Below are 23,489 nucleotides of genomic sequence, written 5' to 3'. Positions count from 1 at the left end.
TACATTTCACTCCTTTGTATCCATACAAAATAGTGATAATTCAATAAAAATTATTCAATTTTATTCATAAAATTATGCAATAATTTCATCAATGTTTAGATATGACGCTGTCACGTTAAACTATCGTCCGTAAACCGACTTTGAAGACACCAATTTTTTTATCTAACAAAACTTCCTAGTGGATCCTGCCAGTAGTCATATGCTTGTCTGAAAAATTAAGCCTTACGCATGTATTAGCACGCGCCTTGGTACTTGGCACAAATACACTACCGGGTATCGGTTATAAAAAGTTATTGCTAATCCTGAAGATCCTGGTAAGGATAATGGGACAAACTATTTAAATTATTGCATTGCCATCGGTCCTTGATAAATGTACAAAGTTTCAAACTAATTCGACGTTTTTGAAAGGAGTGAAAATCACGTTCAAAGATTCCGTTACATAGATACATACAGGCGCAGCTAATAAAAGCGTGTTAAAAACGCTCTACCTCCGCTAACTCCAGTGTATTTGACAATAGAATTTGGATATGTAGTATCGATGTAAGAATATATATATATATATATATATATATATATATATATATATGGACAGATGGATAACCTTAAAAATGTTTTAAATAATGTCATACTATTAAAGTTTAATTTTGTCTGAGCTATCTCAAACTATTAATTTTTAAACTCAATTCTTGAAATTAAATAATGAATCACATTGCTGGATGCACTTTTTAAGCTTATTATATTTGTGCATTTAAAAAAAATGTTTGACCATGTATTAATTTTATTCACATTAATGTTTATTACATAATGAAATTAATGATTAGTGAATTTTTAAAGTTATAGAAACGTAATTTCATTCTTACACATAAAATATTTTCACATACAAAATTGATATTAACATTATTATAGGTTTTTTTTAACTTGTATAACATCTTTAAACGCCATTTTAAACAACCGCTGGGACGGAAACTGATGTCATTTCCGATTTCGCTTGGCGCGATTTTGATTGGCCGAATGCATCCAACAACCAAGATATTTTAGAACCCGTTCTGTATGCAATATATTTTTATGGGAACTCAAAAGTAGTGATCCAACTTGTCAAACAAACGTAAAGTTTTCGGTAACGTCATAACCGTCCAGCTTTATTTGACCCGACATATTGGAAGATGTTGGAAGCGAGAAGTTGACAGGTTGACAGGGCCCTACCAGCATCGAGGGTGCAGTAGTTATCGGGAGGTGACTGTACACCCCTGTTGTCGGCGGCGTCTCTATCTTGGGAGTGTCCCGAGCGCCGGATGCGGAACATGAATGAAACGTCGGCGCGTGGCTAACGCTATTACCCTGCATCCGAACTTCAACTAAAAACAATGCTTTTGGAGGAAAAAAAAATTGCCACACTAATTTGGCAAATGATACAACTTTTTTTCATGTTGCAAAATGATCTAATGCTATTTAAGGGTAACATAATGAGTTTTCAGTTTAATCGAAATATAAATATTCTTAATTATATTAATTTTTTTTGCTTATATAATTATTATTTCTAGATTAACATTGAATCAAATCATTAGGTTAATTACATTTAATTAATCACTTTTACATGAACTTTCCATCTATTATTTACAAAATTTATTTGAAAGCACATTTTTCTAAAAGTAGTTATTTTAAGTTTTATTTTGGAAAGTTTATCTGCATTTAGAATTATTTTGAAAGCTATAACTTGATTCACCGCATATAAGCTAAAAATACAGTTCCATTGATTATCTATACGAACATTTAAAACATTATTTGCAATATTCACACCGTTGAAAAAAATATGCATGTTAGTCAAAAATGTTTTTAAATTGTTATACATTCCATAGGGAAAATGTATATTACCATTTCACTGTAACGGTATTCAAACAAAAACAACAAAACAACTTCACTATATTAAAAAAAACTTTAATTTTGGTTTAGTTCATGTTCATATCAATAATCCAAATAAATAGTTTATATAATTTTTCATTGTGCCCTAGATGCTTCACGTTAATTCACCCCGTAACTTTTGTTGGAATGCCTAGATTATGATGACTTAAGAGTGTTTGTTGTTATGGCCAGTATCAATACGGTAGCAGGTAGATTATATAAATTAGATTATACAATTATATAAAGTTTATAAATTATAACAGAACATGTGTCCTTGTTTCGGCACAGTACATAAAATAAATCGATGATTAAAATAAATTCATAGTAAACCGATACAAAAACAACAGAAAAAATTGTTAACTAGGTTGAACGGAATTACGTAATCGTGAATAACAAGTTTTTTTTATTCGCTGTGTGAATTGTTGACATAATGAATAATTTACAATAAATTTTTTAATAAAATTATAGCAGTCGAAACAACATACTGATGAGATAACATAAATCGACGGATTTCGTGGCAATAGCCTGATGTTTCTTGGCTTTTGAGATCATTAGGTTGATGCCCTGATGATGGTGACTGAAATGTTGACCAAAACGTCTTCGAAACCTTCGCCCTTGTCGTGGCTAATTCTGCCAAGCCAAGTAATTTCATACAAACAAAAGAGGTAAACAAAGCGCCACGATCATCAAAACTATTCCATCCTTTACTCACCAGAGCTCTGGTATTCTTCAGGCTCGGCGTCCATCTGAAAACAAAATTAATTCCAAATTACACAACGTGTCAACAGTATACACTTTTATATAGAAATATAGTTCGATGATTTTTTTTTGTAAATACTCACAACCCCCCCCCCCCTAGAAATTTTTCAAAAATATTTAAAATATCAATTATTATAATTATTTCTACTTATTTTTAATAAATAAAATCAAATAAGCATGTTCATTTATTCTTTATTTATTCAATTGAAGTAAAACTAACAGGTGCTTTTACAAACCGCAGAAAGATTGTCAAAATGTTTGAACCAGTAGGTATTAATTTCGCGCTTAAGAATTTGAGGTGGTTGGAAGCATTTTGTCTTTTAGCCGAGTAACGAAAACAAAGCTCAGTAAATTAAAACAAGCAGACAAGCTGAGCTGCTCGTGGCTGGCCAACGCAGTTTGTTTGACGAAGATGAATGTTCTGCAGCGACAACACAACGTCTGGATCGTAGGCTTTCATGGCCACAGTCCCCAACCGCTTTCTGGGCTCAGGGTCTCCCCGCACTCAACAACTGACACCTACCAAGCGGAGGCCGAACTCATCCTGGTTGGCCAGACCCTCCCCCCTCCTCCAACACACACACACACACACACATACGGGGACCAATCACAGCTCGACCGGAGTCTCCAACCGTTTGTAACTAGGGGTTTGTTTTAATGAAATGAAAATGAAACAATTATTTAAAATGTCAAACTATACTTAGTTGAAGGGATGAGTAAGGAAACATAGTAAGGATGCCACCCCACACTGTCACTGGCAATACGAAATCATCCAAAATGTTAGTAAATTAACCACATGTTAATAGCATGTTATTTATACATTTGCTAAGCGCAAGCCAACAGAAGTACTCCAAAAAGAATGTAGCTCTACAAATATAAAACAAATACAAATAAAAACAACATAAATATGTAACAGAAGAAAAAAAAAACAAAGGAACAAAAAATATCAAATGTGAAGTGTAGATGCGGATTTCCAAGCAATGAAACACAACACACTGAAAATACTACTACTTAAAAAATTAACAAAGGAATTCACTATTAAATTCACATTCAAGATTCATGTACTCATAAAATATTTATGGAAATTAGTGATTTATATTACATGTGAATTACAATATATTTACATGCCACTGTATTAGTAGGTCATTTATACTACTTTTATGAGGATTTATAAAAGGATCGAATGAAGTGCTAAAATTGTTAGTACTACCTATATAACGCATAAGAAATTTATATAACCATGGTCAGGTAAATGTATCATTTTTTCTGTGACTGTAGGCTGAAACTTTCAGGGACGAATACTCTTTTACCTTTTACAGTTATATATTGAAAAAAAACCTCTTTATGACAAAGTACGCATCAAGGACAGAACATCTAGCTTCAATAAGAGAGTAAGCATTATATGTTTGAAACATTTCATGTTATTTAAACGGTGCATAGTCTGAATTATATCTTTCGAAGATTACTTCAAAACTGTAATTTGTATTTTTTCTAAACACTTAGAGCCTGTTTCCGTGATAAGAGTTCCAAACTACAGAACCATATTATAATTCTGATCTTATGGGGGCATAATAAATACATAATAAGGAATCACTGACGTTCGCATACAACAAATAACAATAGGTATAACACTAATGCAATGACACTTTGCTAGCTACACGATCAACCATAGCTCGGCTGCGAATGGCCTTATCTAACTACTGTTTCAGAACACTGGGCCTTCAGTTGTTAATCACACTTTAAGATAGCTGTAGCAAGGTGAGCCGAAACGTCGGACACACTATCATTTCCTCGGATGTGAAAAGATAATAAGTATTTAATGTGAATTTTTTTAATAACCTACCTAATTACATTTAGCAGTGACTAAGAAAACGCATGCTTCTTCGATATTTTGAAGTTCTCTAAGTTTTCCGAATCGTGGGATATAAGTGAGTAATTTTTTAATGTGCTGTATAATGTGCATTGAAATTAATTCTGATTTAAGTAATGCTACACCATATATTAAGTGAAAAACGTGATAATTTTATTTAATAATTAACGTTATATAATTGCATAAATTTCCTAATTATTAAAATTAACACATTTTTGGTTAAAATTGTTCATATTCATTCAATGATCACGAAGTTAAATGAAAAATTATTAACATAAATTTACTATAGAATGTTAATTATTGTTATTTTAATGTTCCTTAAACAAATCTTGCCGTTTCAATAGAGCCTAATATTATCAGTACGATTAAATTTAATGTTTAGGAATGAAAATACCTTTCTTAATTATTCGTCAACTTGGATAGCTGTACACCAGATGGTGAAAGGATTAACTATAAAAGAACAGACAGTAATTAGTTACCCCTCTCTTTCTACATAAATTTCTCTTTGCCGCTGCAGCATTCAAACGTGTGGATAATCTTATAAATTCCGAACACGTGGACGATTCCAGCTATACGGAACCAGTTTTAAATTGCATATTGCGCACGCCAAGTTATTTATTTGTAGCTATACATAAAATTAAATCACATATACACTGTGACATAGTGACAGTACCACAAATTAGAAGAGCATCAGTTTAACGGGAAACGGGATACGTGCTTCGTGGCTTTTACTAACGGGAAAATGAAATGCCCTCTACACGGGCAACAAATCACACTCTTGACAACCAATCAGCTCACTCAGATTTGCGTATCAAGTGTGAATGCGAAAACTATAATCCACGCTCATCTCTAATTCCATAATGTCATCAATCTACAACCTTCGCAAGTTGCTTGACTCGAGTGTTCTAGCCGCGTCAAAGACGTTTCGGTCAACATTTAAGACTGCATCGTTAGGGTATCCGTATCCTAATGCTATCCTGAAGATGGCCTAATGCAATATTGACCGGAACGTCAGAGTATTCTTCGCCTTCAACGCAGCTAGAGACCTCACGTCAAGCAGTTTCGGACAATGGCCGCGAAAAAATGGGTTATTATTACAAACGTCACTGTCGTAGATAATTTTTTTAAGTTGTACTTCTTTTTGCGCATTGAGGGTAAAATTTAAGCAACGGAAATGAAATGAAGTGCGCGCGCACAATTGACGGAAATTTAACATGATGAAGTCTAATGCGCAAGCGTATTTTAGTCCAATCATCTTAGTCAAAATTAGGTAAGTATCTCGGAATTTGAGATACCCAGCTATAAACTCGTATAAACTTGTATTTTGACATCCTAAAGGTTTTATCAAAACCTACATATGGTAGAGTGTACACGACTATTAAAATGTAAGGTCAAAGGTTAATAATAAATGAAAAATATTAATAATTATCTATTTATCAATAATTAATAAACTTTATATGGCGTGGTTTTGACCGGGACTACCGGTTGACCTTAAATGATGCTCTCCGCCCTCTATCTTGAAAACGATTCAACGTATAAAAAGGTTTTTGAAACAAAAGTTGTAGGGAATGTAATTCTCTACAAATAAAAATAGCGAAAAACCCATTGGAAACGAGATATTTGCAAACAAATGTGAAAAAATCGATTTTTGTGACCTTTGACCTTAGATTTTAGTAGTCGTGTACACCCTACCATATGTAGGTTGTGAGACAAATTTTAGGATGTCAAAATATAAGTTTATACGAGTTTATATCTCAAATTCCGAGGTGAACTTACTATGATGATTGGACTATTTCTGCTTTACCCCCGTGCTGAAGTGTCAAGACAGCTGACCGCGTATGACGGCATTAGCCTGTAGCTATATAGTAGTCGTTTTTATGAACATTGGAGAACGTATCTAACGTATAAGTGTTCCAAATAAATCTTCCTGATACAAAAACTATCCTGGAATTTTTTTTATGAACTTCAAAATCATGAAAAGAAATAATTGCAACTTTAATAATACGCTGTAATCCTAGGATTAAAACACTGAAACCCCAATGTTCTCCACACGTGTTTACTTCGTCTCCTTTGCTCAGTGGCCATATGTGTGGTATATAATCATAAAGTTTCAGGTTGGAATACTGCCACTGAGCAATAATTTTTTTTTACTTTTCCAAGCAACTGATTATTGTATTTTTAACACTTAAATTTAAGATAATTATATTATTACTATTTACTTGTTTGACTAATTGTTATAAGAACTTTTAATTCATACTTTAGTCCTTTGGTTTGGTAATTTTTACACTAGGTAGGTACATAATCTTTATTTTTTTTTTCACCCCATCTACCTTTTCTACTTTTTATAGTGGAATTTTGGTACGTCTTAATGAAAATTGGCAAACTTGACATTACAAATAAGTTAAAAATTACTGTCTGGTTCTCATTAAAAAAATACTAATATTATCCTCCATATACCAGTAGATTAAAGTTCTGAAACCAAACATGAAGTTTTTGTTTTGAAGTTAATCTCAAAACCGAAGCCTCTTTACACTGCATAAATCCCGGGAAATACCGGGTACTTCAGCTTATAGGCATACATAAATATTAATAACTCTATATCCATTGTGCTGCAAAATATATATTTTCTGTGACAAACGTTATGCTACCAAATTTTGATAATATTTTTAACTATTAATTTCAAAATAGTAAAGTAGAGGCCTAATAATTAAAAATAATAAGTAAAAACCTATAACGCGCGTACATAAATATTAGCACTATATTTTAATTCTTATAATTCAACAGGGTATTATTAATGTTTTTGTACTAATGAGGAAACAGTCAGCAGAAGCAAAGCCACAAAAAAATATTTCTTCGTAAAACTCAAACTTCAAATCAAATCAAATCAAATCTTAGCAATCTAGCCAGGATGACAATAATAATTAATAATGCAAGTTGGCACAAAAGTATAGGTTTCTGGAAGAAAAATTGTGAACTTATATAAAACATATATTTTGCTTTCAAACGTTGAGACAATATTGTAATTACCCATAAATTTGTTTGTTGTCTAAAAAATCCAAGAGGAATGTATTTTACCCTTTCTGATTTTTTCTGAACACACGAACCGCTCTATTCGCCTGTTATTATCAAACACCAGATTTCAGAAACTGGTCTATCCTACTAATAAAAATAATTATGGTTGAAGGATCAGAAATTCTCTACCCACAATCTAAAAATAACGGATTTAATAGTGAACAAGGTACGGATTTTATGATTTGTTTAAAATTCTACCCCTATTTTTTCAACCCGTTTAAGCAATGGTTCGTCTAAATAAAAATTGTTTCAGAATTTCAAAGAAAGCATTTAGATAGTAACTACAAGATTTACATACAATTCGAACGAATTCGATTGTATCCTTACTAAGCGAGTTAAGATTTTTTTTGTCCTCCAAACGTTGTTTTAAACCCCTTGCAGTTATGGTTGGTCGTTATCAAATACTCTTTCAGACAAAAGTTATAGATAATATTTATACGGTTTACAAGCAATTTGAAAGGATTTAATAGTGTTCATACTAAGGGAGTTATAATTTTTTGATCTTACAACACTTCTTATTTTTCACCCCTTGCAGTAATGGTTAGTAAATTAAAAAATAATTTTGGAAGAAAGTTGTAGATAATATGTTTATGTTTTACAATAAAAGATGGATTTAATAGTATTCAAGGTATGGGTTTTATGAAAGTTTTTTTTAATTTCTATCTTTTTTTCCCCCAACCCCTTGAAGCTATTGTTAAACTCATCAGAAATTGTTTCACACAAAAAGATTTAGATAAAAATTATAAAATTTACAAACACTTTGAACGAATTCTATGGTGTGCTTACGAACAAAGTTATGACTCTTTAGCTCTCTAACCCTAGTTTTTTTTCACACCTTGGTCGTATCAAAAATGTATTTACACAAAAATTTTGGTATTACTCGTACGAGTTATAATACGTTCAAACGGAGGTGATATTCAACATATAATTGGAGTAATAGCGATTTTTCTGTTTTTCAAAAAACCTTTCCCATTTCTACCCCTTCCATCAGATATTGCCCATTAACGATCTCAACCGAGATATTAAATGTTTATATTTTATGTATCAGTATGGAAGTGATTTGTGAAAAATTACGGCAGTTATCGTGTCCAAAAAATGTGATACTTACAAACTTTTGTGTTGGCGATGGTTTTGAGGTCTATGAACCATGAAACGCAAAACTATATAAATATTTTCTGGAAGTCACACCATGGTAACGGCTACAATAGGTAGTATTGATTCGAAATCTACCTATAACGAGACAAAGTCCCAGCCTAAACCGATTATAAAACATAGAACACTCATTAAGAATTTTTATTTTATGTTAGAAACGACTGAAATGTTTCTAATCATCTAAGTATATTCAGTTAGCCAGTAAGAGATCAATAAAATATTTCTTCATTTTTTTTTTGTATTTTTAGAATAATCTATGTAAACTATGAAGTGTGGTTTGTACAGCATATATTTTATACATAAGCCACGGTGGAAAAACCAAGAATTTTCAGATGACGTCTGCTCGGCCGGGTCTAGGTATATAAAGTCTGTTTCATGTAACTTGTCTCAAATTTGATAGATTACAAAAGCAGTAAAAATCGTCTATCTTTATGTCAATGTTATTCTGTCAACATTTTTTGTAAAAAACTTCAAATGTTTGTCAGTTGCTAGTTAAGGGGGTGGTTCAACCCCAAAAAAATCCTCACTTTCCCAAATGTTAATTTTGAAGATATATTATTGTTGAGGGGATAGAACTCTGCATCCCCCACCACCCGGCTGGTCTGTATATATAGATTGGGTTGGCCGTAGGGAGCGGTCAGTCGTGAGCAGGCATTCAGACGGGGAGGGCGTATCGCTCCAATATCCTGGCCCAAGAGTGTGTCCACAGCCCACACCTGCTGGGCGCAGACCTGCTCGAGGTCAGCGTTGCCAGTTTTACAGGCTTCCCCCTCGCTCCTCGATCCCCCGTCATCAGGGCCGGACACTCCAGCGACAGTCCTTCCGCTGAGCCGCAGTGATAGTTGCTAAGCTCCCACGAACCTCCAAGCACTATTTCATACAAACTGTATGCATATACATACAAAACAAAAGTCTTCATAATGAATTTTAATTTAAACTATTTATTTCATCAAAATTTAATTTCGACAGGCGTTGTTCCACCATCGGAACAGACTTCAATGGTTTCAGTACTGGCTGCAGAGGAAACTTCGATTAATGATGTTTCGCCAGTGAAGGAGACTTCAATGGACGGCGATTCATGAACATCTAACGAGCATCGATGCTGTTACTGTGATTAGATATTCTGGAACAACAGTAATGGTCGTCAACGCGAAAAGAGAAATTATTCTAAGAATCCACCTCGCAAAATTTTTGGCTGTGAGAAATGCCACAAGCAGTTTGCTAGAAAATATAGTACTAAAACACACTTGGAAACATGCAGAGGTCTTGCTGTACGGCAGAAAGTAGAGTTTTCGCTCCAACAACGATGCATCGACGTGCATAAGAGTACACTGGGAATCTGCTCAACTACAGCCACAACAGCATCTGGTTCGGGTTTGAAAGGTTCGTCTTCATCGACTAGACATCCTTGCGGCTTCTGTGATACGTCGTTTACCTTTACCCATGATGCACGAAGATACGAGAGAAGTAAATGTACGAAGAATCCTTCTCGTACTAAGTTTCGCTGTGATGAGTGTCATGCGTGGTTTACTCGTATTGATAGTTTGAGACGACACGCGAAAAACTGTAAAGGTTACATCCATGTGTCTACTGTGGAACTACCTGCAGACATGTCGACCCCTCGGTTATGGTTGTAGACTTGTATGCGTACAAACACACAGACAGATGTGCCACAACCGATTGCGATGACTTCTGGACATGACACTAAACACAAGACTGTGCTCGGTGCATTACAGGTCAATGATAATGGATTCCACTTGGCGCAGTTTTCATTACGTGGAACGTTGAAAGATTTAAATTATTAAAATACGTTTAGTGACTCAAAATACATTTGTGCTTTACTTATGATATCAAGCAGACCATAATTAATCAGCTTACTGTTGAAGTCGCAACGTACGTGCCTTTAAAATATATTTTGTGGCTGGACTGTGTATATGGTAAATCGTATCCGTTTGAGGACCAAGTGAAGAAGTGCGCGCTCAATACAGTGAATACTCACAATTACAATTCCAACGATATGAAGGATTATGTTAAATACGGCTTAGAGAAACTCTGCCGAGAAGAAAAAGGCTAAGTAGAAAAAGGATCTGGCTGGTCTGTCATCAGTAAACCATTTGGAGCTGAGAACTAGTCAGTACATGCCAATGCATAACTAAATGTTTATTAAATTTCTAACTTTAGTAAGTGTTCCTGTAGTAGTGAAGAATTTATGTAATAATTTTTTTCTTTGTAATTTTGACTTTTTATTTCTGAATATTTTTTTTGCATTTACAAAGGATTGAAGCAAGGATATTTATCCATCGAATTGATAATTTAAATGATTAATTATTTTTTAATGGATTGCGGAATTTTTCCCGAATTTATAGCTAAATATTAATAGAACTTCCAGATGGTGGTCATTATGTCATCATCGGCTTACTGGAGGCTGGTAGTAGAGGAATTTAAGCCACTTTTATATATTTTCACCATATTTATTGAAATTAATATTGTTTTTATCAAGAGTTAAATTATTTTGTATTTATAAAGTATCTAACCAAGTACAGGACTCAATCTAATCAATCATTATTTAAATAAGTTTTTAAAATGAATTTTGGAATTTTTCCCGAATTTATAGCTAAATAATTATGAATTTTCAAGATGGCACCCAAATGTCAAGTTGGCAGACACCACAGTAATAAATTATTACTGCACTACATCTGGTAAAATTTAAACTAACATGGTGGTAGTGCACTCTAGCACATGAAAACAAGATGGCGGCCTCCAGCAAAGACAAGATGGCTACTATTATGTTATAATCCCAGATGACTGCCTCCACCAAACTAAAACAAAATGGGGGCTATTGTGTCATAATCCAAGATGGTGGCATCCAGAAGACGAAAATAATATGGCAGACATGACATGATAATACTAGCTGGTAATATATATACATATATACATATATATACACCTTGGCATAAGTGTTGGGAGGTCAGTCTGTCGGTGGCTTCCACGGAGGAAAGATCTGTCACCATTTTTGTTTTGCTTTCACAGGTTTCCAACTGAGGACTCTGTGATATAAGTGCGTTTTTGATTAAATTTTTTTAAAAATGTATTTAAATAACTTTTTATTAATATTTAATTTTATTGAAATTTTTGGCTAGTAATTATAAATGTTCAAGATGGCGGCCGTGATGTTATAATTTCAAAATTGAGGAATGTTTCTGTTAAAATATTCATTAATGAATTTTTTATAAATTAAAAATTTTACCATTCAAATCGGATGATTACTGATTTTCAGGATGCCGACTGTACCGATAATTGCAACGATGACAACACATTTCAAAATGGCGGCCATTATATCCTAATTTTCTAGGTTATGACCTAAGTGGCTTAGGGCGGCTTTCTTTTAGGAATCTTAAGTTACTTTTAGGACATTTTGTTTTATCTAAGGCAAAAGTTATTTAAGTACTTTCAATTCCAAATTTTTGAATATTTGGCGGGTTTTTTTTACATCGAAAATTGAATTTGTTAATTTCTATTTTTTTATGTTTTTTGGCGGAAAATTTTCTAGGTCAAGGTCAAAGTCATCCGAGATGGCTGCCGTGACTTCACAATCCAAGATGGCGGACGGCTCATCGCTTCTCAGCCTGAAGACTTTCCGGACCGACAGTTATATACTACTCACTTACATGCTTCACGCTGATGATTGGACTATATGTTCTTGACACACCCTTGACCTGAGCTACTCATAGACAATGAGAAGTGTTTACCCAATCTTGTGGCTAACCTGCTGAAGGAGGTCACATTGTTCTCAAACGATGATCATTAAATAAATAAAGGTCTTGACTGTAGATATATCTACAAGTGGAATCTAGTTTGAAGTAAAATGAATTCTCGAAATAATCGTAGCTCTACGAATACGCTACATAAAAACCAACACTGAAAGCTTTAGTCAGTCAGTTAAGGCACTTTGAGAAGGTATTTCGTATGCGAGACGTAGACTGAAAACTTAGCCTTTAAGGATCCCGGCTACCCGGGCATACATTCGATGTGCAGAGCTCAGAAGAAAATCACACGTTCAAAAAAAAGTGAGCATGATATTCGAGTGAAGTATGTTTATTAAAATAATTTAAGAATAATCTGAGGGTTGATAATTGGTTTTTTTTTTCGTATTTTGTTTTCACACTGTCTTTTTAGGAGAGTGAGAAAGGTTTAAAGGCGTATTTTCAGAATAAATTTTAGGCATTTTACATCTGGTACAGATTCTTGAAAACACTCAAGGGACTTACACTTCAACTTTATATTCATTTATCCGCAATATATAAATGTTATTGTCACCGCGCCAGTCCAGAGGCGACACCACGCCAGAAACACCCCGCCTCACTTGCTCGAACACGTCCCTCGAACAGCTGGGGGGGGGGGGGGGGGGGGGAGGACCTTAAAACATTATTACTGGGCGAAGCACCTCTCGCTCGTTCAGCTGTGGACGAGACGGGCCACTTAACGCGCGGGAGACACAGCGACGTGGAGCGACTTGTGATACGAGCGTGGTCGGTGTATCCCGCCCTGGACTAGGACACGGGGCGAGGGGGAGGGAGGACAACTGCATTAGCCGGCTCGTCGGCGCGGAGGGCAGATTGCAGGCTGATGGGGCCGGTAACGGTGTTAGCGACGCGCCCGGATGCTGCGAGGCACCGCCGGGCGCTCGAGGCCTGCGACCCGGCCAGGCCAGGGCAGCGAGTACATTATCCACGCCACAGAGGGCCAACATCACTCAGTTAGAGAACCGGGCGTCATTTTTGGAACTTCATCAAAGAGCCATGCATCATTTTTGGAACTTCTTCCGAGAGCCGGGCATCATTTTTGTAACTTCTTCCGAGAGCCGGGCATCATTTTTGGAACTTCTTCCGAGAGCCGGGCATCATTTTTGTAACTTCTTCCGAGAGCCGGGCATCATTTTTGGAACTTCTTCCGAGAGCCGGGCATCATTTTTGGAACTTCTTCCGAGAGCCGGGCATCATTTTTGTAACTTCTTCCGAGAGCCGGGCATCATTTTTGTAACTTCTTCCGAGAGCCGGGCATCATTTTTGGAACTTCTTCCGAGAGCCGGGCATCATTTTTGGAACTTCTTCCGAGAGCCAGGCATCATTTTTGGAACTTCTTTCGAGAGCCAGACAATTTAAGTTAAAATATATCAAATCTTACAAACCATTTATGGTGTGTAACATCTCAGCTCTCGGTATGCAACCTTTGGTAGAAGCAATTCCACGAACGGAACAGAAGTCGCTTGGAATGGAAATGTGTAACCCTGGTGCTGCCATCTGTGGTTATAAGGCGCGAACCAAAGTTCGCAATTCCAAAGGGAGACTTTTTAGTAGTTTAATAAAATACCTGGTCAAAAAATCAGGGCTTAAACCGGGGTTTCGGTTATCTTCAAAGTACGGTTTGCGTTTTGTAAGACCTGTTTTATAATACAGTTTAAACTTTTGCTTTGAAAATGGTATGATTCGATAGTTGACGTAGTTGCTCCGGAAATAAATTCTAGGGGGGGGGGGGGGTTGAAGGAAAATGCATGTCATCCGCGTCAAGAAATTTATTTGAAAACCCAGTTTGAGTTTATTTATTACGCTTGTGTGCCACTTATAGAGTTTTTTAGGTCATAGGTTTTGATTTTTTTTTAAATAGGCAACATTTGAGCATCTGTTAATTATAAGCTTCCTTTCATTTTTTTGAGGCGGACAATTTATTACTTCCAGGGATTGTTTCTTTTAATGTAATCCAGGAGGCCTCAAGTCTGACCACTTGCTTCCCTACCACTGTCCACCAGCGGGCGACTGTCTGCTTTCCTTCCCATGTGGCGCTGGCGGCTCTGGATACGTGACAAGGGCCTTCGACAAGCCTCGGCTCATATCCCCCGGCAGCGTTCACGTACCACTGCTGCATGCTGCACCTTTAGTCCCGCCGAGCGCAGCCCGTATCACACGACGCCTATAACTCTCCATCTTGTTATTCTAAGATCCCAGTGCTGCGCTAAGACTGAATCCCTCCCTCTCATTATCCTCTCGCCACTTTAGGCGAGATTCCGTCATTACACCCCCCCCCCCCCCATCCTCCCACCATCATTCCCTTTTCCGGCACCCGCCGCGTTACTCTCGTGCGCGATCTGTGGATCACATTAGGAACTAAACTTAGGTACCTTGTAATTCTGGTACTCGCGACTAGGAAGTTACACCTCATGGACTCCCGTCCATAACCTTATGCCTGTTTCCGAGCCCCGGGCGCCATCTTGCGGCACTTCTGACGACTATATGTCCTAGCATCTTCTGGTTCATAAGTTTGCCGCGCAGAGCCACTTTCCACAAAGTAGTCTTTTACCCCCCCCCCCCCCCCCCATCCCAATCCCTGCAGCTTATCAACCCTTACTTCCATGAGCCTCCTAAGGGCCCATTCAACTATTCGCGACGAGTAGTCATTCGACGTGCATCCTTCAGCGTGTGTTCGTGTGGTCGTCGGAGACATTCTAGCACTTCAATCCGCCACCGTGTAGTGGGACAGTTAACTACCACCTCTGTACCATGTAGTCCCGCAACTTCATAACTTACAGCGACATCATGTAGTTTGCTGTTTCTGGTTTACTGCGATTCCGTTCTCCGCATCTGCGGTGACTCCTTCAGGCTCCATGAAATTATTCCTGGATTACACTACATAGTGGTAGGTGGTACTCATTCTTCCTTTCTTTTTCTCCTTTTTCCCTTTACGATATACTGACGTTTCAAGGTTTGAATTGCCAAAAAAGTTTCACTTTTATCACATGTACTGAGTTATAAGCGCTCTTCTTTTTTTAAGTGTAGGTTTTCGCTCGTCTAGGTGATAATAAGTAAAATTTAATTTTTTATTAGATTGAGATATTTGCATAAATAAGTAAATAATTGGGTAAAACGTTGTAAATTTATTAAAATTCTCGCACAAATTTCTTAATTTTACTAGTCTTGTTTTGCTTCCCGCGCGTAAAATCGCTATGCTAAAAGCATTGGTTCTATGTAAACAACCGAATGTTGATTGCATCAACGACTGGATGTATAAAGGGACGTTTATGCAGCACAACATACTAACAGACTGAAATGTAAAAAAAAAAAAAGAGTTGGTAATTCTCGGTCAAGTTAATTAATGGAAAATATTGGACAATGATGATAGAAATAAGGAAAGTTTTCACACTACGGTAATTTTACAATAAATCGTTTGTTATTAAAAAAAATATTGTATTCGTTTAAAAGTTTTTTAATGATAAAAATAATTCGTAAAAGGGATGAAAAAAAAGGTATTTAAGGAGAACAAATCATAGTTTGCTTAGTAGGCGCAACATCAAAATCATTACAAGAATAGGGGGTAGGGAAGGAATCTCGGCTCACAAGGTGAACTACAATAATTGTTGACCTCACAATCACGAACACACCACGCAGCCCACACTTGCCTTGCAGGGGATTAAAAACCAGAGCCCTCTGCGGCGATGTTGGCGCTCAAAAAACTTGCAGGGTTAAAGCAAATACACTAGACATTAATACCGGACAGCTCCATGATTTTTAAGTGAAAACCTGGTGTTGTTTTTTACGTCAGTCTGATAGATAGCAGACTGTTTGCCCAGTATGAACAATATAGCTGTTTAATACATATGTTACGAACTTTATGACAGCGAAAAGGAAAGAAACTTTCTTATCTCTTAGAAAACACGTATTTCAAAATTTTACAGATTTATGGTGATGGGAACGGGGGGGGGGGGGGGGGGGATAAACCTCCAGAGATCCAAACTTCTCAAAAAGAAGGAAATCGTTTTACACCAGATAATATATAATTGAACGATTTATCTATAAAATATTGTCTATTGTCAACTATCGAAATATTTACATTTGCAGATCGACTATTGGAACACTATAATAAAACGGCCCCGATAAAAGCGAAAAATATGTTAAAATATAATCAAACCACCCGGTTAAGAACTTATTTTCGACATTTTATTAGAATACTGCCCATATTGTTATAATTAATCAAACAGCTTATACTTTTGTCTCTATGAACTTTGGATCGCGCCATTCGCCACAGATGGCAGCACCGTGGCTACACATTCCCGTTCCAAGCGACTTCCGTTCCATTCACGAAATTGCTCCTGCCGAATGGCAACAGCTAAGATGTTATACATAGAAAAAACATTTTAAATCTATCTTCCCGGCTGCAGTGATGATTGAAAAGAGCGTCGAGCCCCGGACGAGGCGCTGAGTCGTCCTCCAGCGCCGCGGAGGCAGGCTGAGATGATCGGGCCGCCGGGAGAGCGAGTGGGTCACGTGACAGTGACTCCCGAGTCAGACTCGCGACCCCTGCAGACGAGACGGCGAACTCCACCGCCGCGCCGACCGCACGACGAGCAGCCTTATTTTCACACACGAGAGAGCCAAAACCCGAAGTTCCCCGAAGTACATGTTTTTTTTTTACGTATCTTTAATGTAGCTATCCTAACCAAATCAACCGTCCACAATGTTTTAAAGTATTTATAATGTAGCTAACCTAATCTAATTGACCATTAGTATCCTTTTATCAACACCACCATATTTATTTACAATGAACAAAAAAAAAATAACTCCGAAGATGCACGATCGGGCGTTTGGCTCTCTCGTCTGTGAAAATAAGGATTCCCCCGCACGACCGCATACGTCCGCACGCTGCATAGGAGACAAGGCTCAAGCCCGGGTTAATATCTGCGCGCTGACTAACTGTGCAGAGGTGTGGAAACTGTGACACCACCATAGATGTTGTTCTAAAATATTATGTTCAGGACAGCCTATTTTCATTATTCGAGAATCGCCTCGGCATGGTGTTTCAAATATAAAGGGAATGATTGCTAGGAGATGGAAGATATTCGTATGTATTTCAGAACATTACATTGAACAATTTTTCGTCTATTAAAAAACTGTCGTACTTGTTACACTTCTCCCATCAATGTTTTAAAAATCTGTAAAACGTTAATAAGTTAATATTAGAAAAGGTCTTTAAACTACAATAATTTCATTGCCTGGCTGTAGTATAACCATATAACTAAAGTATTTTTTTTGCATTACAATATTTATATTGGTTAAAAAAGATATAAGTTAATGTAATATTTATAAAAAATGCATACGTAAAAATAAGTACAATGAAATAAATTAAATACTCAACAATGAACAATACTCATTAATATCATAATTGTGACAAGTGATGACAAATTATCACATCCTGGGAAACATAGGTGAAAGCTATATATTTATCAAAAAAGCTAGTAATCTTCGTGGACATACGAGTGCAAAATAAAATAAGCATTGAAATGAATATTTATGTGTACGGGTTCAAGCGGTTTAGCTCCTCAACTTATTCTGTACTGGAATGTGCTGACTCTTTAATGACTTGATGCAGTTTAGTTTATCTCAAAAATTAAGGAAATAAGTTACTTGTTTAGCGCCTTAAAAAAAGGGCAGTACAGGCAGTACAGACTCAGGTTAGTCAGGTTTAATGTACTGTACATTACTGTATGTGGCACGATAAAAGACTGCGTCTTTCCTGTGATCAGTGGAAATGTATAAGCGATTTTTTCCCCCGGGAATCTGAGGTGAGTGAACTAAAGGGCGAGGATTTCAAAAGCTTTCCCCAAGATGTTCAGTTTAAGGATAAATGGTAGCCACCTACTTGGATTGGTCAATTGGAATTGTACGACATTTCGTAGCAACTTCTCTACGTCTCGAGGGACCGTGCGAGACAGAAGTCATGAAGACGGGACCGTGGTTCGAACCCAGGACTTCCGGGTCGTGGCCTCTGCGCCACCCTGGCCCCGTTTGGCAGGTCACGTGACACAGCGTACGGCTATTGTTTGGGCCAACGTCCGTAGTCCGCGATACTATTATCACGTCTGTAGACGTCTGCTTGAAATAAGCAGGCATTTACTTTCGGTGGTAAGAGGCATAAGTTTAATTACATCAGTGAGTAATGATAAAAAATAAATTATTTATCAAACGTTAATCATACTTTTTTACAAAAATAAACAATTATTTGTTACATCATTAAATTCAATAAAATTATGTTTGTTACTTGAGAAAGAGATTTTTTCACTCTCTGTCAGCATTTGAAAACTGTTATTCAAACATAATCCCGCTTTGTGAGCGAAGATTGGCCGTTATCTTAAATGAACAATAACTACACATACAATTCTAAAAACTTGCTCCTTACTTGGGCTTCCAATTCATGATTTCATGATATCATTTGTGTGATTTATTAAAAAAATTGTTGCATGTGTAAACAATAATTTATTTTTTTCATTTCACCGGAAGTAATTTCAATCATGTCGAGACTCAGGTGAAATGGTTTCCCTGATAAAAGGCTCTCACTGGTTTTTATCGTACAGAAAGCGCCAAATTAAGTTTATGAGATTCGAGCTAGGAGGTTTCATTGATTTAAGCCTGTGTGCATGGACGTGTAACGCAACATCCTACTTAAAACTTTACCTTTTAATTTTCTTATAATTTTTTTGTGTTAATTTTTAAAAATGTAGACATAAAGTTGCCTTTTAAATTTAAATATCCTGAATAATTCAACAAATAACTATTAACTTTCGATGTTTTTCGTTAATAAACGTTTTTGCGTTTTTTAATGATTTGTTTCATGCTTATTGCCTAAACATTATACAGTGTTTCGTAATTCAGGGAACAGGTAAAAATAAAACAAGAGGCGGCAAATTTCTAAGTTTTTGCAGCCTCTTTAAACAGATGCTAAAGATTCCTCTTTATGATTTTCTTCTTACGCTATTTATTTCCTTGCATCTTTATCTTAATTTGTAACTTTTACAGGTTACTTACTATCTAAAATATTATGTTTATTTTCACGAATTAGCTACCTTACAAAACTGTTCTTCATAGCAGAAAAAAATTGCTCTAACTATAGATTTATTAGGTAATACTTATGCGATTTTTACCGTTTAATGACTGTGTTTGGATGAAAGCATCATGAACAGGTGGCTTTATGTCTACATTTAGCTATAGTTGAGGATGCATTTCTAATAAATGTTACTATTCTATGAACACGTTATCTGAGCGTTTTAAAGATTGAAAACCTTCAGATGCTTCATGGAACAGCAAATTATTTTAGAACTTCTGAAACCCGAGCAAAGAGTTGGCTCTTTGAAATTGTACTTCAGTTCGTCTGCGTCTGTTGGAACTGCTGACGCGACGCAAGGGTCTTGCCGACAGGCCATATTGCATCACCCTCGACCGTAAGAAGCTCAGCGAGTGCTCGTTTACGACCGCGAGTCCGCCGAGTTTACGACTGTCGCGCGCCGTTTCTTCTCTCGTCGCTCCGAGGTGGAGCCACCTGGCGCCTGGCCGGGATGCCTGCCGCAACCCGGTTCAACAAACGTGTCGGGCGGGTGGCATCACGCGCTCGTGCAGGCGCTCGGTGAAGACACGGCTGGTATTGTCATCACCGCTGTTGAACGCTCTCCCCTCCTTCCCCCCTCGTATAACCCGTGCGCAAATTGAAGGGGATATTCGCGCCGCGTGGGCCGACAATTCGCTGGCACGGCGCGTCGAGTTTCGCAAGAAGGAAGCGGCAACGAGGACGCTGAATGATAAGGAGGTTGGGGTCGATTTGAATGTTCAAAGCTGCCAAGAAGCTGGGAGGAACGCAAATTTTGTCCAACACAGGAAAAGAGAAAAGCGTAATAAGCTTAGAAGTTTACTATCAAGACAAAGAAACCTCCTTTACTGGAAATTTCAAAAAAATTCTCTCAAACACTTTGCTAGCAAATGCACGCATTTCCGTACTTTTTCGAAAACTTCGTGTTTTCTCCCCCCTCAGAATCACAAATAACAACAATTGTTATTTCACCCATCTTCACAATTCTTACTGTATCTACTTAATGATACTAAAGTCTAAACACACTTTATTTTTAGCCATTACATTTTTAGCAGGACATGTTTTAAACATGTTACACACTCAGCATTTGAATTAGTTTTGAATGTCACTATTCGAATGACGCGTTTAGGTTGCATACGCAGTTACGCTATTTTATGTTGTTTAAATTGGAAAGAATTAATGCAAATAGTTAAAACAGTATATCTTATTCCTTGGTTATTTAATGCGATTTATTGTTAAAAGTTTTATTAAGAAACGCAGAATCCTAATTTATATTTTTGCAATATTGCGAGTTATATATATATATATATATATATATATATATAATGGCATGTATGTCGTTCATAAAATCCAAAACCTTTTAACGGATCTCCATGAAAGTAGTATGTAAATGTATTTTCTGGGACAGGCTTCAGGCTGTGGAGCCTGTGGAGCCGACCGCCATCTTGGATTTGTGACGTCACGGCGGCAAAAATTCCTCAAAATTCCTCAAAATTCCTCAAAAATGACTCAAAAATTCCCGTTTTAAGAAAAAATTTCCCGTTTTCGAGGGAAAAATTCCCGTTTCGAGGGAAAATTTCCCGTTTTATTCCGTAAAAATCCCAGCAGCTAGAAATGTCCATATGTAGGCTTAAGCATCCATGTCTACAGCCTCAGATAAGCCTCATCATGGATTATGACGTCACCGTTGCAATTTTCGTTACGCCCGCCATCTTGAAAATCCGCAATTTTTATGTTAGAAAATCGGGATTTTTTTAAAAAATCATTAAAAAAATTATTTACTCGAATAAATAATAAAAATCTTAAAAACCACTGTTGCAGTTATCGTTACGGTAGCCATCTTGGATTATATAAATGTTGCATATTTCGTTACACCCGCCATCTTCATTGAGTACCATGTCATTCTTACACTTTACGTTACGACCACCATATTGGATCCTATTAATGTTGCAATTATCGTTATGGTCACCATCTTAAAATTTAGACGCCATCTTGAAAATCCGTAATTTTAATGCTAGAGATTCGGGAAAAAATTAAAAAATCATTAAAAAAAATTAACTAATCGAATTAAATAATAAAAAATCCTTAAAACCACCGTTGCACTTTTTCGTAACGGCCACCATCTTGAAATCACTCACTGGAGGTCACCATCTTGTATTCGTCCGCTAGAGTGTGCTAATACCATGTTGGTATAATTATCTGGTCACCATACCTTTGTCCTCAACTTTTGACATTGAACTTTGACCTTGACCTTGAACTTTGACCTTGACCTTGAAATTTGACCTTGAACTTTGACCTTGACCTTGAACTTTGACCTTGACCTTGAAATTTGACATTGACCTTGAAATTTGACGTTGACCTTGAAATTTGACCTTGACCTTGAAATTTGACCGTGACATTGAAATTTGACTTTGTCCTTGAAATTTGACTTTGTCCTTGTCGACCATCATGGATCCGACATTTTATGTTCAGTACTTGCTACCAGGAGCTACCACCTGCCGGAGTACTCCATCTTGTGTGTGTACTTGTGTTATGGAGTACATTTCCATCTGGATAATTTTATTCTAACCCGCTACAGTGCAGTAATCATTTATTACCGAGGTGCCCCCGCAATTTTGTAATTCGACCGCCATCTTGAAATCATGTAATAATGTAGCTAGAAAAGCGGGAAAAAATCCAAAATTCATTAAATAAATCACTCATTAACTTACATATTGATTCGATTCGCTCCAGTCCTTGGTTCGATCCCTGAATGATGCAATACATTTTATTTTATATAAAATATAATAATTTCAATAAACCATGTTCAAAATTCTTGAAGAGACTTTAAATCCTCTACTACCATCATCCTATCAAACATCAAGACCACCATATTGGAAATTAATAATTGTAATGCTAGAGATTCGTGAAAAAGTTCAAAATTCATTAAATAAATTTGTAATCTATATACTGATTGATTAAATCGGCTAAGGTCCTTGGTTCGATCCCTGGCCGATACAAATCAACTTTAATTTTAAAAAAGTACCAGAAAAGTGTAAGGTTCGAGAAATAAAACACCTCAAAGTCTTTTACAAACATAATATTTATTACACAATTTCTATCCTACTACAGAATCACTTGCGAAAGCCAGCAATCTTATAAACATTTAGCCCTGCATAGACGTGCATCGACTACTTCTTAGCTCCAAATGGCTCCAAATGCTCCAAACGGCTCCAAATTCTCCAAATGTCTCCAGCAGCTCCAAATGCTTGACAGCTCCAAATGCTTCAAAAGGCTCCAAATGCTCCAACAGCTCCAAAAAAAGGCTCCAAATGCTCCAACAGCCTCCAAATGCTTAACACAGCTCCAAATGGCTCCAAATGCTCCAAACGGCCTCCAAATGCTTGACAGCCTCCAAATGCTTGACAGCTCCAAATGGCTCCAAATGCTCCAAATGGCTCCAAATGCTTCTAATGTCTCCAAATGGCTCCAAATGCACCAAACGGCTCCAAATGCTCCAAATGTCTCCAAATGGCTCCAAATGCTCCAAATGGCTCCAACAGCTCCAAAAGGCTCCAAATGCTTCAAAAGGCTCCAATTGTTCCAAGAGCTCCATCTTCAATTGATTCCAACTGATTCCAATTACTTTTCTTATCGAACTTGGCATGATTACTAACATGTCTTTATTAGTACCTATACATTTTGACTGGCAGTGGTAACGTATTTTGCACCTTTAAGTTATAAGTTTTATTTAGAAATCAGATTTCGATAAATGGTAGATACCATTTGGAAAGAAAATATATTAATTTATCTTCAAGTTTATACACATACATTTAATTTAAGCCATTATTGT

General features: G+C 36.6%; 1 protein-coding gene across 1 annotated transcript in view; it reads right to left on the bottom strand.

Moving 5' to 3' along the window:
* The window catches only part of LOC134533756 (adenylate cyclase type 2), a 507,221-nt gene that overhangs the window by 187,572 nt on the left and 296,160 nt on the right, over window positions 1-23,489 (bottom strand). The window contains exon 3 of the mRNA XM_063371388.1: window positions 2,612-2,645. Coding sequence (XP_063227458.1) covers window positions 2,612-2,645 — 34 coding nt within the window. The remainder of the gene's footprint in view (window positions 1-2,611; window positions 2,646-23,489) is intronic.

Source organism: Bacillus rossius, chromosome 7 (genome assembly GCF_032445375.1).
Source record: "Bacillus rossius redtenbacheri isolate Brsri chromosome 7, Brsri_v3, whole genome shotgun sequence".
In the NCBI taxonomy this organism is placed as follows: Eukaryota; Metazoa; Arthropoda; class Insecta; order Phasmatodea; family Bacillidae; genus Bacillus; species Bacillus rossius.
The sequence above is the reverse complement of the archived record's forward strand: the minus strand, read 5'-3'. Positions and strand labels throughout refer to the sequence as shown.